The sequence below is a fragment of the Giraffa tippelskirchi genome, chromosome 12 (assembly GCF_054371585.1).
Source record: "Giraffa tippelskirchi isolate mGirTip1 chromosome 12, T2T-mGirTip1v1.2.pri, whole genome shotgun sequence".
Taxonomy (NCBI): domain Eukaryota; kingdom Metazoa; phylum Chordata; class Mammalia; order Artiodactyla; family Giraffidae; genus Giraffa; species Giraffa tippelskirchi.
The window spans coordinates 22,412,579-22,429,539 of NC_137286.1; the positions used below are offsets into that span (position 1 = coordinate 22,412,579).

At 38.0% G+C, this 16,961-nt stretch overlaps 1 protein-coding gene across 3 annotated transcripts in view; it reads right to left on the minus strand.

Annotated features, from left to right (window-relative positions):
• Window positions 1–238: 238 nt before the first annotated feature.
• The window catches only part of BRMS1L (BRMS1 like transcriptional repressor), a 47,338-nt gene continuing 30,615 nt past the window's right edge, over window positions 239–16,961 (minus strand). Inside the window, exons 5-10 of one of the 3 annotated variants that reach the window (XR_014070724.1) lie at window positions 11,661–11,757; window positions 10,309–10,392; window positions 9,573–9,637; window positions 8,123–8,861; window positions 6,757–6,883; window positions 239–1,847 (exon numbers count right to left, since the gene is read on the minus strand). Coding sequence is in view for 1 of the 3 variants with exons in the window: in XM_081547898.1 (XP_081404024.1) it covers window positions 1,730–1,847; window positions 6,757–6,883; window positions 8,822–8,861; window positions 9,573–9,637; window positions 10,309–10,392; window positions 11,661–11,757 (531 nt within the window). In the remaining 2 variants the exon portion in view is untranslated. Of the gene's footprint in view, window positions 1,848–6,756; window positions 6,884–8,016; window positions 8,862–9,572; window positions 9,638–10,308; window positions 10,393–11,660; window positions 11,758–16,961 lie in introns of all 3 variants that reach the window. The other 2 variants (XR_014070725.1, XM_081547898.1) reach the window with 2 other exon arrangements.

Sequence of the window (16,961 nt, forward strand, 5' to 3'; positions counted from 1 at the left end):
AATTTCAGAACTTATACAATATATTTTTATTAAAGTAGAACATACACGCATATATTTAAATTAAGTATAACTTAAATATCTGTCTTAAATATCTGCAACAGAGGCTGAAACAGAGAAATAGTAACATTTGTTCAACACGCCGTATCTATTAATGTAAACTGGCTCAAATCCTTCTCAGAAGTAGACAGGTTACAAATAATAAAAGAACTCATGCACAAGTCATTCAAGACACTATGAATGCCACTCAGACACATCTTTTTATTATATACTAAATTTAAAAATACAAATCTTATTAAAAATGCTTATGAAACATTGTATACATAAGTACTGTCAAATACTATCAGATTATGACATTATGTACATTTGCTAAGGTTAATTAGAAACAGAACAACATTCATAACTTTGCTGATAACGAATTTCAGAAGTCAAATATGTTAATTAACATTTGGCAACGTTGAAGTAGTGATCTGCACAGGAAGATGTCTGCAGAGGTAAAACAGTGAGAAAACAAACGGAAAAATGCAGATATTCCTGCCCTAAGTGTTAATTAAGTAGATCTCTTCTTTATCCTCTTAAGTCTCAATATAACAGAAATTAAAGTGCATAAGATCACCAGGAACACCTGATTTGGTTGTACCCTAATACATACTACAGCCAATTATGCTGCCATATTGAGGGCTTCAATCTTTGTACTGTTCCTGAGGTTTTAGAAGTTAATTTTGAATGTGACTAGGGGAAGAGAGGCCAATACTTTCTAAATTGCACAAAGTGGCCTTAAAGTGTAGAAACACCAAAGATAAAAATATTAATTTGGGAACAGATTCAAGATCATCCCTGTCTATTTTGCCCTAGAAATAAAATTAGGATATGAACCTAGTTTTACCTCTGGAAAATGCTTACTAAAAATCTGTTTCAAAAGAGCAGACATGTACAGCAAGTACCACAATACTGTCAGTTACTGCCCACCCACTTACATACTGTATCATAAATACCAGGCATCAATACCTGCCCTCCAAAGATTCACAAGAAACACAGGAAAAAGCATGTAATTACTTGACACTAATTTTGCTAATCAACATAAAGCATGATCTGTAAAAATAGGTCATCACCATACAATCAAGGAAGAAGAGAAGGAAAGCTGCTAGTCTACAAAAGTGCTCCTTTTAGCTTTCAAGCCCAATAGCTTAATTTTGGGTAAAATAAGATTGTAAAGTAAGGCCATCAGTTGTAAATAAGCTGATGAAGCCGTCTATACATACTCACGTATATATGTTTAAATTTCAGTTCTGATTTGACACAAATGTGCTATTACAAACCATTTATAGGAAAACATTTTATCAGGCTTATTTACAAATACATGATCAGAGAAAAGATCTTGAAAATCAAGAAAACTGCAGATAAATGTAGCCATTGCTAACACAGTTCACTAAAGGTAAGACAGATTTACATAAAAACCAAAGAAAAAAGTTTAGTAAGAAACCCCTACCATATACACCTATTGGTCATTGGATCAAAAAGGCAAATAAATGTAATGATCAAGACTAAACTTTTATTACTTTCTCTTTTAATAACATATCAACATGAGGTTTACTTAGAGTACTACCTATAAATACACAGTCTCTCATGATTCAATGAGAATATTAAGTTATTGAATACATTTTTTTATTCCCATGGCACATCATACTTGGTAACACTAATAAGGTAGATTTAGATAACACTTAAATCATGATTATGAATGTTTAATTGAGTATTTTCCTTTCTGTAGCTGTGAAATGTAAAGCTTAGATTTGCTTCCATCAGGCCTCTTAAACCAAACTTCATCATGGTTAATTGTTGTAATTACAGCACTAAAAAGAAAAAAAAAATATGAATGAATGAATGACAATATGCCTCCTCCACTCATTTTAGAGCACGAGCTATAAAACCAAAATAGCTGGACAGTAAGGGTAGACTCAGGTACGTAACTGTCATTTATCAGAATGCTACAAGGAGGGCATGCTGCCAAAAATATCACATTCAGCAACACAATTATCTCCTTTCTTTTCTTAATAGAGTTGGTAAAATTTGCTCCTGGAACTATTAAAAGCACACTGTCCATTCCCACCCCACCTCCAAAAGACAAAAAAGTGGAGCTAAAACCATTCCTTACACGGTATTACTGCTCCAACTTATATCGATATGGTTATAGGATATGTTCTAAATACAAATCTTAATTCCCAGTGTCAAGCATCTATGATACTCACACAGATTTTTTTTTAAACACTATTAATCTTTAAATATTAGGTTGGTGCAAAGGTAATTGCGGTTTTGTACTGTTGAACTTTGCCATTTGATATTGGAATATATTCTTAAATAAATGTGGTTATGTTATACATCATTTTTTAACATACATTTCTCACTTTATGTTTTTTTACTAATGACTTATTACTTGCTGTGTATTTTATATTTATTTTAGACAAGGGAAATGATGCTAGACAAAAAGCAGATTAGGGTGATTTTTCTTATTCGAGTTCAAATTGGGTCGTAAAGCATCAGAGACAACTCACAACATCAATTCATTTGACCCAGGAATTGATAATGAACATACAGTACAGTAGTGGCTCAAGAAGTTTTACAAAGGAGCTGAGAGCTTGAAGATGAGGAGTGCAGTGGCTGGTCATCGGAAGTTGACAATGAAATTGAGAGCCATCATCGAAGCTGATCCTATTACAACTACACGAGAAGTTGTTAAAGAACACAACATTGATCATTGAGATCAAATTGCCAACATCCATTGGATCATCAAAAAAGCAAGAGAGTTCCAGAAAAATATCTATTTCTGCTTTATTCACTGTGCCAAAGCCTTTGACTGTGTGGATCACAATAAACTGTGGAAAATTCTGAAAGAGATGGGAATACCAGACCACCTGACCTGCCTCTTGAGAAACCTGTATGAAGGTCAGAAAGCAACAGTTAGAACTGGACATGGAACAATAGACTGGTTCCAAATAGGAAAAGGAGTACATCAAGGCCTATTTAACTTATATGCAGAATACATCAAGAGAAACGCTGGGCTGGAAGAAGCACAAGCTGGAATCAAGATTACAGGGAGAAATATCAATTACCTCAGATATGCAGATGACACCACCCTTATGGTAGAAAGAAAAGAAGAACTAAAAAGCCTCTTGATGAAAGTGAAAGAGAAAAGTGAAAAAGTTGGCTTAGAGCTCAACATTCAGAAAACTAAGATCATGGCATCCGGTCCCATCACTTCATGACAGATAGATGGGGAAACAGTGGAAACAGTGGCTGACTTTATTTTTCTGGGCTCCAAAATCACTGCAGATGGTGACTGCAGCCATGAAATTAAAAGATGCTTACTTCTTGGAAGGAAAGTTATGACCAACCTAGACAGCATATTAAAAAGCAGAGACATTACTTTCCCAACAAAGATCCATCTAGTCAAGGCTATGGTTTTTCCAGTGGTCATGTATGGATATGAGAGTTGGACTATAAAGATAGCTGAGCACCGAAGAATTGATGCTTTTGAACTGTGGTGTTGGAAAAGACTCTTGAGAGTCCCTTGGACTGCAAGGAGATCCAACCAGTCCATCCTAAAGGACATCAGTCCTGGGTGTTCATTGGAAGGACTAATGTTGAAGCTGAGACTCCAATACTTTGGCCACCTGGTGTGAAGAACTAACTCATTTGAAAAGACCCTGATGCTGGGAAAGATTGAGGGCAGGAGGAGAAGGGGACGACAGAGGATGAGATGGTTGTATGGCATCACCGACTCAACAGACAAGAGTTTGGGTGGACTCCAGGAGTGGGTGATAGACAGGGAGGCCTGGCGTGCTGCCGTCCATGGGATCGCAAAGAGTCAGACATGACTGAGTGACTGAATTGAACTGAACTGATGGTCATTTGGGAGAAGGCAATGGCACCCCACTCCAGTACTCTTGCCTGGAAAATCCCATGGACAGAGGAGCCTGGTAGGCTACAGTCCATGGGGTCGCTAAGAGTCGGACATGACTGAGCGACTTCACTTTCACTTTTCCCTTTCATGCACTAGAGAAGGAAATGGCAACCCACTCCAGTATTCTTGCCTGGAGAATCCCAGGGACGGGGGAGCCTGGTGGGCTGCCGTCTATGGGGTCGCACAGAGTCGGACACGACTGAAGCAACTTAGCAGTAGCAGATGGTTATTTGGCATTTGAAGCAAACTAGAAAGGTGAAAAAGCTCAGTGAGTGAGTGCCTGACAAGCTGACTGAAAATCCAAAAACTCGTGTTTTGAAGTGACGTCTTCTCTTACTCTAGGCAAGAATGAACCATTTCTCGATTGGACTGTGACATGCAACAGAAAGTGGATTTTATGCAACAACCGGCAATGACCAGCTCAGTGGCTGGACCAAGAAGAAGCTCCAAAGCACTTCCCAAAGCCAAATTTACACCAAAAAAGGTCATAGTCACTGTTTGGTGGTCTGCTGCCTATCTGATCCACTACAGCTTTCTGAATCCTGACAAAACCATTAGATCTAAGAAGTATGCTCAGCAAATTGATGAGATGCACTGAAAACTGCAATGCGAGCATGCAACAGAAAGGGTCCAATTCTTCTCCACGAAAACACCGAAACGCACATCACACCACTATCATTTCAAAGTTGAACAAATTGGGATACAAGTTTTGCCTCATCTGCCATATTCACCTAACTTCATGCCAACTGACAGCCACTTCTTCAAGCATCTCGACAACTTCTTGCAGGCAAAATGCTTCTACAACCAGCAGGGTGCAGAAAATGTTTTCCAAGAAAGACTTCACCACATCTCGAAGCATGGATTTGTATGCTTCAGAAATAAACTCATTTTTCGTTGGCAAAAATGTGCTGTTTGTAATGGTTCCTATTTTGATTAATAAGGATGTGCTTGAACCTAGTAACAATGATTTAAAATTCACAGCCCAAAACCACAATTATGTTTGCACCAACCTAACAGAAGTCTTTCTAAAACTATGTTTATGTTTAATCCTCTTTTATGCTATTTTATCTCCTTTTTAGGGCTACCCTGGTGGCTCAATAGTAAAGAATCCACCTGTTAATACAGCAGACACAGGTTTGCTCTATGGTGCAGGGAGATCCCCTGGAGAATGAAATGGCAACCCACTCCAGTATTCTTGCCTGGGAAGTCCCATGGATAGAGGAGTCTGGCCGGCTACAGTCCAAGGGGTTTTAAAGAGTCAGACACAACTTAGTGACTGAGCACAAGCATTTCCTTTTTAACCACATCTATGCTACACAGTAGTAGTTATAGTTCTCAAAAGCAATAAGATAAAGCAAAGAAGCCAGGGGTATTAATATATATATATATATATATATATATATAAAATATGCTATGCTATGCTATGCTAAGTCGCTTCAGTCGTGTCCGACTCTGTGCGACCCCATAGACGGCAGCTCACCAGGCTCTGCCGTCCCTAGGATTCTCCAGGCAAGAATACTGGAGTGGGTTGCCATTTCTTTCTCCAGTGCATGAAAGGGAAAAGTGAAAGTGAAGTCGCTCAGTCGTGTCCGACTCTTAGCGACCCCATGGACTGTAGCCTACCAGGCTCCTCCGTCCATGGGATTTTCCAGGCAAGAGTACTGGAGTGGGGTGCCATTGCCTTCTCCGATATAATATAATATAATATGTATGCTTCCCAGGTGGTGCTAGTGGTAAAAAACCCACCTGCCAATATTGGATATCTAAGAGACATGGATTCGATCTTCCTGGATCAGGAAGATCTCCTGGAGGAGGTCATGGCAACCCACTCTAGTATTCTGCCTGGAGAATCCCATCGACAGAGGAGCCTGGCAGGCTACAGTCCATGGGATCACAAAGAATCTGACACATCTGAAGCAACTAGCATGCATACACACAGATTCTAAGTAGTAGTAGTTATATGACTCAAAAGCAATAAGATAAAGCAAAAAACCCAGGGGCATTATATATATAACCTAGCAATTAATTAGCTCAATGGACTTTAATGAGAAAAGTTTGCTCCTCAAATGAGTATTCAATACTAAATGCAAACACTTTATTTACTATTACTACCTAGAAAAAGTCATTTTCTTATTGTAGAGGATAAAAAAACTCTGAGGATTAAATAATAAACTACTAAAGGAATTAAATAAGTGAGGCACATTAATATTTTCCAAAGGCCACACCAGAGAAAACTTAGAAGGCTCTATAAATAATTATACAAACTTTATTTAAGCCCAGACAGGTTGAATCTTTTAAAAGGCAATTTTCAGTTTGCAAGTTATACTTTAATTACCATCATTCTAAATTTTCATTAATTTTCAATTCCTTTCCAATTCTAATTGATGTAATTTTTTTTATACAAAATACTAAAATATACCCCCAAAAGTTAAGAATTAAGAGCTACACGGTGGAAGCACACTGTCAAATTCATAGTCGTCTGGTTTAAAGGTCATAATATGAGGATCATAACAAGTCATCTATTGTAAGAATTAACAAATGGGATTTCTTACCTGGCTAAATAATTCTAATCTTTTCACTTATGTTAATGCTTGTGTCCATGAACTTAATATGTAACTCTAGTGTATAACATTAACACCGGTGTTCAAACATGCTAATCAAATCACATGTCACAAGAAGAAAGAAATCCATAGGCAATTATTAATGTATTATGAATGCACTACACAAGCGGCAAAAATTTACTGACAACAATGCAGTACACTCTAACACTGAGCAACACTGAAACAATAAAGCCTTTTTACCTTGTAGGACATTCATCTTTTTTGTCAATACATATCGTCTGTCCACGTATATACCATTCACCGTCATAGTATAACCTTCCCTCTTCGGATCTAGCACTGTGCAGGTGCTTTTCCAGTTTCACGGGTGCTAAAGGGATCAGTTCAAATACCGTTATCTTAATAAGACATTGTCAGAAGAACAAAAGTGCAGAACATTTAAGCATTAATACCAATCCACGCGTATATGTGAAAAAACACTAAAAATATTTTTTTAGATAACAAACCTACATCTAATAAAAACAAAGAGAATTTCATTTCCTACATTTTTTATATAATTCACTGTTTTTAATAGAGCTATTTAATAAAGCTAAACAATACATAACAAATCAATTAACTAGACAAGTGCAAGAGGCAGATATATTATCCATTATTAATGCCAATTTTAAGTAACATTTAAAATCTGAGTTGTCATATTTCCACTGAAAATTCCCCAATGGCTCAGACGGTAAAGAATCTGCCTGCAAAGCGGGAGACTCAGGTTCAATCCCTGGGTGGGGAAGATCCCCTGGAGAAGGGAATGGCAACCCAGTATTCTTCCCTGGAGAAATTCCATGGAAAGAGGAGCCTGGCGGGCTACAGTCCATGGGGTTGCAAAGAGTTGGACACAACTGAATGACTAACACACACACAAACAATATATAATAAATCAATAACTAGACAAGTGTAAGGAGGAGAGACGATGCATTATGCTTTACTACTGCCAATTTTAAGTAAGATTTAAAATCTAAGTTACCATATTTCCACTGAAAATTATACTTTTTCATATGGTCTCGCCTGACACTTTTTATTGTCTCAACTGACACTTTCAAAAAAGCAAAGTTTAACATATATTCCAAGAATTTCCCAGGCCTTTGACTGTAAAAAGCAAATGCCCTCAGTAGAATTTTCTTTTTGAAATTCTAGAAATGATTTGAGATTCATCAGATAAACTCATGCAGGAAAAAAAAAAAAACCCAACATTCTTTATGGAAGCACATTGTCAAAAGCACACCATGAAATACGCCCCTCTGCATCATTCAAATGTCACCACCACAGAAAGGTCTTCCCCAACCACTCTACCCACTCCTCAGTTAATCTTCACCACAGCTTTATATTTCCTTCATAGCAATTATTACAATTTGTCATTATCTAGTTAGTTATTTATTTACATATACATTATCATTCTGCCTCCCTCAAGGAAGTTCCAGGAGATTCAACTCTTGCACCACTGCATTCACTGACCTCAAAAAGTGCCTGGTATGTAAAAGGTTTTCAGTAAGTATTCACTCATTCATTCATTCAACAAATGTTTTCTGAGCACTGTGACTGAAACAGACAGATTTCTGACCTTTGTGGAGCTTACGATTCTCTCAGGAGACAGGTAAACATGTAAACAATCAAAAAATTACAAATTGTGGTAAGTGCCATGAAGAAAACAAAGAAAACACATGCTAAAGATAACAGGGGCTGGGGAGGAGACCCACTCAACAGTGCAGTGAGACTCAAGGGATCCACGGCTCAAATCTATACAGTGAAAGAAAGTAGAAACAGAGAAATTATTCTAGACAATAATGTCCGTCACTACTTTGGCAGTGATTTCAGGATTTTTGATGAACCCCACTGCCAGCATCCTAATCTCTCTCATAGAAAATATAGGTACAGAAGTAATTTTGCCCGCAATTCCAGAGGCTTGTGGAATTGAAATTCCACAATTCCTATTCACAGGCTCTCTAAAGGCCACCCACGGACTCCAGACACCTCCCCTACAGAATTATTGAGCCCATTAAAAAACACTAAATAAATACTTTTAAGATTACTGATCCATTATTAGCAACTGCAATGCAGTTGAAACACTAAAGAAGAAATACATTCCATTCAGAAATCTTGAAACTTTTATATGAGGCAAAGACTCCAGAAGAATTTTTCACAGTTCTGCATACAGTGTTCACTGATGAAATGAAACCAGTGATGGGGGAGTGGTTTAGTATGTAGATGACTTGAAAAGTCTCCAAAGAGAAGATTTCTGAAATCAGACAAAATGACTTACGTTCTGTTTTCACTCTATGTGGACCAAGTGTAGCCATTGCCTTAATTAAAAAAAAAGAAGAAAGATGTCTGAGTTCAAAATCAAAGTATATTTCGATATCCATTTAATAAATAAAACTTACAAGCTTAATAACAAACACAGTGGAATATGACCTGCTTCAATAAATTGGTAATGTCTAAAACCATGGGAATATAAAAAGAATAAAAATTTCTTCTAGAGGTGTTATCAATACCTAATATAATCTCAAATTCTCAACTAAGAAGCTTCTGAGAATGGAAAATTTTAATAGGAAAACAAGACTCCACTTTCAAACAAGCACACGAAATCTTCTAACATTTCAATGTTTAATGACAAAATGCAAAAATGTATAATGAAGGTTCAAATATTCACTCACATTCATTCATTCAACAAATACATCTGAGTGCCTTCTGTGAGCCAGTACCAGGCTAAGAACTAGGCACAGAATGGGAATTCATTACTATTTTGGGGCAACCTAAATACTTTTCCATACTTTTGCATAAATTATTAATTACGTTATCAGAGGAAAAAATACAATCAAACTGCTAACATGCCTCTCTTAAAATACTCTTGCAATCCACAGTTATCTGTATTAGTAATGACTGCCTTAGAGAGACTGTTGCCAAGTAAAGCATATTTACAACAATATTTTGATATATTAGTGAAAAATTATAGACTCTTAAAAAGTAGACTACAAAAAATATACTTGAATTCCATTGCTCTTTAATCATACCTTCCTTATTGTTGTCCAGTCTTCAAGAATATCAAGATCTTGTAACATATAAACTATATACGGACGTTGAAAAGTCAAGGTCAGTTTAGCTGTAAGAATTTCGATTTTAAACTACACTTCCAAATTTCTGTTTTTCAGAGACTGGAACAATGACTTCAGACATAAACCTTCAGCATGCTGAATTCTGACTCCAAATTGTTTTTTAAAAAACATAGTACCGGTATAAGTATGTTCTAGTACTTCATAACCATATTCTCTTAATCCTATGGTGTCTCTAACAGTAAGACACACCAACAACCTAATCACTGTTTTGAAGTGGCTGAGGGGGAAAGCAGGAGCCAGGGGAGGGTACCATAGGGAATGCCAAGATTGAATGTATATATTACTGTAATTTAAAGACATTCCAGTTTCAGAGACATTAAAAATGTCAAAAAGTACACATGAGAAACATGCTATATGATAAACAGCTGCTTCATTTCAAAGCCCTTGTGATCTACAAAGCCATATTAATTTTCAAAGTTGAGATCACGCTAAATTTCTTATCCTCTCTACCTTGCTTAATCTATACCATTCTGCTTTCAATCATTTTTAAAAATCATCTTTTCTTATTACAGGATCATGCAAATAAAGACAATGTATACTAATAAAAGTTACAAAGATATGCACAGTGCAAAAACGTACATTAAAACAACAGCAACAAAAAATAAAAAAAAAACAAAAATTTGAAAAAGGATATCTGACACAACAACTGGCTTCTTTTTGTCAGGACTGAAAGGATCCTTCCTCTTTTTTCTTGACTGAAGCTCATCGTTCCACAGCTCTGTCAAGTAAATAAAAATTAAGTATTATCTGATTTCTTGAGATAAAAGGGAAAAAAAGACTAATTTCATAGTAGCAAAACTGCATTGGTGGCTATGTTTATATGCTATAAATATGGGTATAATATATATGACTATATATAATTTCATGAGCAGCTATATATTTATGAATTTTCCTCTGCTTTCATTAGAGCAAAATTCAATTTGGCACTTAACGCCTAGTAACTGATGAACATATATGTCAGGCACTTAAATATTCATCACATGAATGGTCTCAACTAATCTTTGAAGCTACCTCTCAGGTAGACAGTCTCATTACTTCAATTATACGAAGAGACTGACTTAGAAAAGCTAAAACAACTGTCACCCATGGTCACCCAACTAATGGAACAATGGCATGAGAGCTCAGCTCGTCTGCTCTGCCTACTCTATACCAGGGAAACAGAATTTATAACAAGTAACACAATACACATGCAAGAACCATAGGATGACACAGTAAATCTCCCAAGGTGTAGAAAGCCTTTCCCTGAAAAAGCCAATTTCACTTTGGCCTAATCTAATGCGAAGAGTTGACTCATTGGAAAAGACCCTAATGCTGGGTAGGACTGGGGGCAAGAGGAGAAGGGGACGACAGAGGATGAGATGGTTGGATGGCATCACTGACTCGATGGACATGGGTTTGGATAGACTCCGGGAGTTGGTGATGGACAGGGAGGCCTGGCGTGTTGCAATTCATGGGGTCGCAAAGAGTCGGACACGACTGAGCGACTGAACTGAACTGAACTGAACTGAACTGAATGATTAATAAATATTTCCTTTTTTTGAGACAAAAATCTGCCTCCTTATAATATCCATCCTTTTGTCCTAGTTTGTGTAGGACCAAGAGAAAAGGTTTCTATTCCTTCTTGCACATGACATCAAGACTTAGAGCAAAGAATATATACTGCAGCTGTCTCCCAATACTACTCTTAGGTTGTAATACTATTCTTAACTATTCTTACAGTACATTATTCTTATGCCTGTTGTTCCTGTTACACTTCTATTTTATTCCTTTTCATGTGCTTCATTTTCTACATCTCTCTGAAGTATGAGTCCAAATTAAAGCAACACTCACAATCACAGCAAATTCTTTAGCAGTCTTCCTCCTTGCCCTCTCATTAGGACACTTCATTTATATACCATTTGTATAGGAGACTAGATATGACAAGACACCTCATTAAACCAAAGGTTTAGTGTCACTGAAATGTGACAGTCACGGTGTTCCCTTTACCTGAGGTGATATCAATGCTGTGCCGGTCCTCTTCCAGCCTTCTTATCTTCTCCTCTAGCTCACTCTGCACTGTATCATATAACAAAAGCTTTTCACTCTGGAAAAAAAAAAATAGATCACACATAAGTAGGAAGAAAAGAATCATTCCATATTTAACTAACAGTACCAAATAACTCACTCTTTAAGTATTTTAACATAGGGTGCTTTTGTTTAAATTCAACTTAAAAATTTCAAAGATGAAATGTCAAATATATGAATGAACTAAAACTAGAAAGTACAGAATCTAAGTATACAGAGAACTACATACAATTAAATTGTTTAAGAACATCTAAATCTGTATATGATAAAGAGGCAAATATTTACTTCATAAAAAACTCATAGTGAGTTCCTATAACCCCTTTTAGATACAGGCAGGTCCCCTGTCAGCACAATGGACAGCCTGTCCTGTAAAATGTATCATTGTAAAACAAACTATTTTTTCTCATATCAGAACAATTCCTCACTAATGTATCAATCATATTAAAAGAGACTAATACAGCATCAAGAGAAAAATTCAAGTATAAATTTTATAATTATTTTAAACAATTCAATTAAAGATAAAGTCATAAAATTACAGACTAATTATATCCCAATCTTTCAACAAAACTATAGAAAGACTGAGCCACTGGCTAAGAGACAAGACTATTTACTAGTAAATCAGACAAGAATCCAGGTCTACTTGTTCTAGCCCATTGTTTTTTTTATTATAAAATACTGTATCTTTTATTTTAAAAGCCACAGGATGAGCATCAGTACAATGTGTGTGTGTGTGTGCGTGGGTGTGCACTCAGTAGTGTCCAACTTTTTGTGACCCCATGGACTGTAGTCCATCAGGCTCCTCTGTTCATGGAATTTTCCAGGCAAGAATACTGGAGTCGGTTGTCATTTCCCACTATAATTTTATATGATAAGTCATATAGATTTACCATACAAAAGGCTGTGACAGATTGCCACCCACCTACCACATGCATATGTCTAATAAAGACAATAGCCTATTGGGATATAGCTAGATATGACTGTCTCATAGTAGCTACTGGAGTACAGTTAGTTATGATTTCTTGTGGAAGGCATAAGGCATGCCCATTTTCAGCATTTCCAGTGTCAATCATGAAGTCTTCTCTTTTGGGTTTGAAATTTAGAGTCTACTTATGCTTGAAGGTTCTCCCAAGGGGTAGAGAAAAGATGGCTTTTATAAATTTGAAGCAATCCGGAGGTAGAGAGAAAGCAGAGCTGAAGAAGGCTAAAACTAGATCCCCTTTGAAAAATTATCTCATTACATGTTACTCTCTATGCTTACTTCCTTTTACTTACTCCTCTGCTTTTGGTAAAATTTTACTGAATAGTCTAGCATTATCTACATTCTACTACAAGAATAGGGAACTGTTACATAGCAGATATAATGGTCATCTGAGTTAAATTCACCTTAGTTCACTGATTCCTAGAATGTCGATGTTCACTCTTGTCATCTGTTTGACCACTTCCAACTTGCCTTGATTCATGGACCTAACATTCCAGGTTCCTCTGCAATATTGCTCTTTATAGCATCGAATCTTGCTTCTATCACCAGTCCCATTCACAACTAGGTGTTGTTTTTGCTTTGGCTCCATCCCTTCATTCTTTCTGTAGTTATTTCTCCACTGATCTCCAGTAACATATTGGGCACCTACTGACTGGGGAGTTCATCTTTCACTGTCCTATCTTTTTGCCTTATTATACTGTTCATGGGGTATTGACTATGCCAAAGCCTTTGACTGTGTGGATCACAATAAACTGTGGAAAATCCTAACGAGATGGGAATACCAGACCACCTGACCTGCCTCTTGAGAAACCTGTATGCAACTCAGGAAGCAACAGTTAGAACTGGACATGGAACAATAGACTGGTTCCAAATAGGAAAAGAAGTACATCAAGGCTGTATATTGTCACCCTGCTAATTTAACTTATATGCAGAGTACATCATGAGAAATGCTGGGCTGGAGGAAACACAAGCTGGAATCAAGATTGCCAGGAGAAATATCAACAGCCTCAGATATGCAGAGGACACCACCGTTATGGCAGAAAGTGAAGAACTAAAGAGCCTCTTGATGAAAGTGAAAGAGGAGGGTGAAAAAGTTGGCTTAAAGCTCAACATTCAGAAAACTAAGATCATGGCATCTGGCCCCATCACTTCATGGCAGATAGATGAGGAAACAGTGGAAACATTGGCTGACTTTATTTTTCTGGGCTCCAAAATCACTGCAGATGGTGATTGCAGCTGTGAAATTAAAAGACGTTTACTCCTTGGAAGGAAAGTTATGACCAACCTAGTCAGCATATTAAAAAGCAGAGACATTACTTTGCCAACAAAGGTCCGTCTAGTCAAGGCTATGGTTTTTCCAGTGGTCATGTATGGATGTGCGAGTTGGACTATAAAGAAAGCTGAGCCCTGAAGAATTGATGCTTTTGAACTGTGGTGTTGGAGAAGACTCTTGAGAGTCCCTTGGACTGCAAGGAGATCCAACCAGTCCATCCTAAAGGAGATCAGCCCTGGGTGTTTATTGGAAGGACTGACGTTGAAGCTGAAACTCCAATACTTTGGCCACCTGATGCAAAGAGCTGCCTCATTTGAAAAGTCCCTGATGCTGGGGAAGATTGAGGGCAGGAGGAGAAGGGGACGACAGAGGATGAGATGGCTGGATGGCATCGCCAACTCGATGGACATGGGTTTGGGTGGAGTCAGGGAGTTAGTGATGGACAGGGAGGCCTGGTGTGCTGTGGTTCATGGGGTTGCAAAGAGTCGGAGACAACTGAGCGACTGAACTGAACATAGCAGATGAGAAGGGAGAACAGGCTGCAGAGACAGTCAAGATCGTGTGATGGCTATGAATAGAGCCAGATTCTCCAACCAAAGAGGACTCTGAAAGCTAAACAGAAGTGATAAAGACTTTGCTTTCAAGAATATTTCAATGAAAAAACTTTTTGTAAAAATTACCATTAAAAAAAAGAATATGGACTTTTAACTGGTGAATTCTTTGTATTTCATTGATATATTTGCCCTAGGCCAAGCAGAAATTCTGAAATAAACCTAACAGTCATTGTTTACAATTAAAAAAAAAAAAAGGTACAATGGAACTGAAATGTTTGAAGTTTTGAATGTATCTCTAAAAAACACTATAGGTATACTTTAAATTACACAAATAGAAGTGCCTTGACTCTATCCTCATTATTCTTTGTTCTCTCCCTTATCCCCAGCCCCTCAAGAGCCTTCCATGAGAAGGAAAGAAAGTCATAAATGAAGCAGGTAAAAAGACATCTGGAAAAGAAAGAGGCATTCAAATTCCCTTGCTTTGGTGCCTGTAGAGCCTTCTATACTCAGTATGTAATTTAGCTTTTTTAAAGTATTACTAATTATAACTACACATTTGGCTTCAAATTTCTACACCCCTCCAATCTTCACACGTATACTTAGTGAACCTGCTTCCTGACCCCTTTCACCAACTGAGACCATCCTCCTTCTCATCAGGGTCATGTTAGGGAGTGCCAGGAAAGTGGCTCCAACGTTCCATACTTGCACTGGTCTCCCTCTGGCCTGGGTTCAGAAACAACTGCCTCTTGGCAGTTCCCTGACTAAGGCAGCTCACAGTTTTGAACCTTGACTAGCATCTTGGGAGATTTTCAAGGACTAGCATTACCAGAGAAAGAACAAAACATATTAAAAGGCTACAGTCTTTTTTTTTTTAAGTATGCTGCACTGGAATAAAAAGATATGCAGAATAGGATTTAAAAGCCAAGAAACAGACTCTGGTTGTGGAAAATGTTACGAAAAAGGTGACTTTTCAAATCATATGAAAACCAGATGACAATAAATGACAAGAGAAAAATGAGTTCAACTGTATAGAGAAAAAAAGTTGGCTTAAAACTCAGCATTCAGAAAACTAAGATCATGGCATCCAGCCCCATCACTTCATGGCAAATAGATGGTGAAACAATGGAAACAGTGAGAGACGTTACTTTTAGGAGCTCCAAAATCACTGCAGATGGTGACTGCTGCCATGAAATCAAAAGACACTTGCTCCTTGGAAGAAAAGTTATGACCAACCTAGACAGCTTATTAAAAAGCCAAGACATTACTTTGCCGACAAAGGTCCATCTAGTCAAAGTTATGGTTTTTCCAGTGGTCATGCATGGATGTGAGAGTTGGACGATAAAGAAAACTGAGCGCCAAAGAATTGATGCTTTTGAACTGTGGTGTTGGAGAAGACTCTTGAGAGTCCCTTGGAGATCCAACCAGTCCATCCTAAAGGAAGTCAGTCCTGAATATTCATTGGAAGCACTGATGTTGAAGCTGAAACTCCAATCCTTTGGCCACCTGATGCAAAAAACTGACTCACTGGAAAGTCCCTGATGCTGGGAAAGATTGAAGGCAGGCGGAGAAGAGGACAACAGAGGATAAGATGTTTGGAGGGCATCACCGACTCGATGGACATGAGTTTGAGCAAGCACTGGGAGCTGGTGATGGAAAGGGAAGCCTGGTGTGCTGCAGTCCACGGGGTCACAAAGAGTTGGACACGACTGAGTGATAGAACTGAACTGAACTGAACTGATACAGAGAAACAATTCTACAACATGAGGTTATTTGCCTTACGTTTCTTCTCCAGGGTTCTGAGCCTGTCCTTCACCAGAAATGTGATAAAAAGCATATCATCTTAAGTGACTTCTGAATCCACGACCGGGCCGGGGGCCGGGGGCGGTGACCGGCAGAGCCTAGGCCGGGGGCGGCGGCCGACAGGGAAAACTAGCTAATCTGATCACAAGGACCACAGCATTGTCTATCTCAATGAAACTAAGCCATGCCGTGTGGGGCCACCCAAGATGGATGGGTCATGGTGGAGAGGTCTGACAGATTGTGGTCCACAGAAGGGCATGGCAAACCACTTCAGTATTTTTGCCTTGAGAACTCCATGAACAGTATGAAAAGAAAAAAGATAGGACACTGAAAGATGAATTCCCCAGGTCAATAGGTGCCCAACATACTAATGGAGATCAGTGGAGAAATAACTCCAGAAAGAATGATGGGATGGAGCCAAAGCAAAAACGATACCCAACTGTGGATGTGACTGGTGACAGACGCAAAGTCCGATGCTGTAAAGAGCAATATTGCATAGGAACCTGGAATGTTAGGTCCATGAATCAAGGCAAATTGGAAGTGGTCAAACAGGAGATGGCAAGAGTGAACGTTGACATTCTAGGAATCAGCGAACTAAGATGGACTGGAATGGGTGA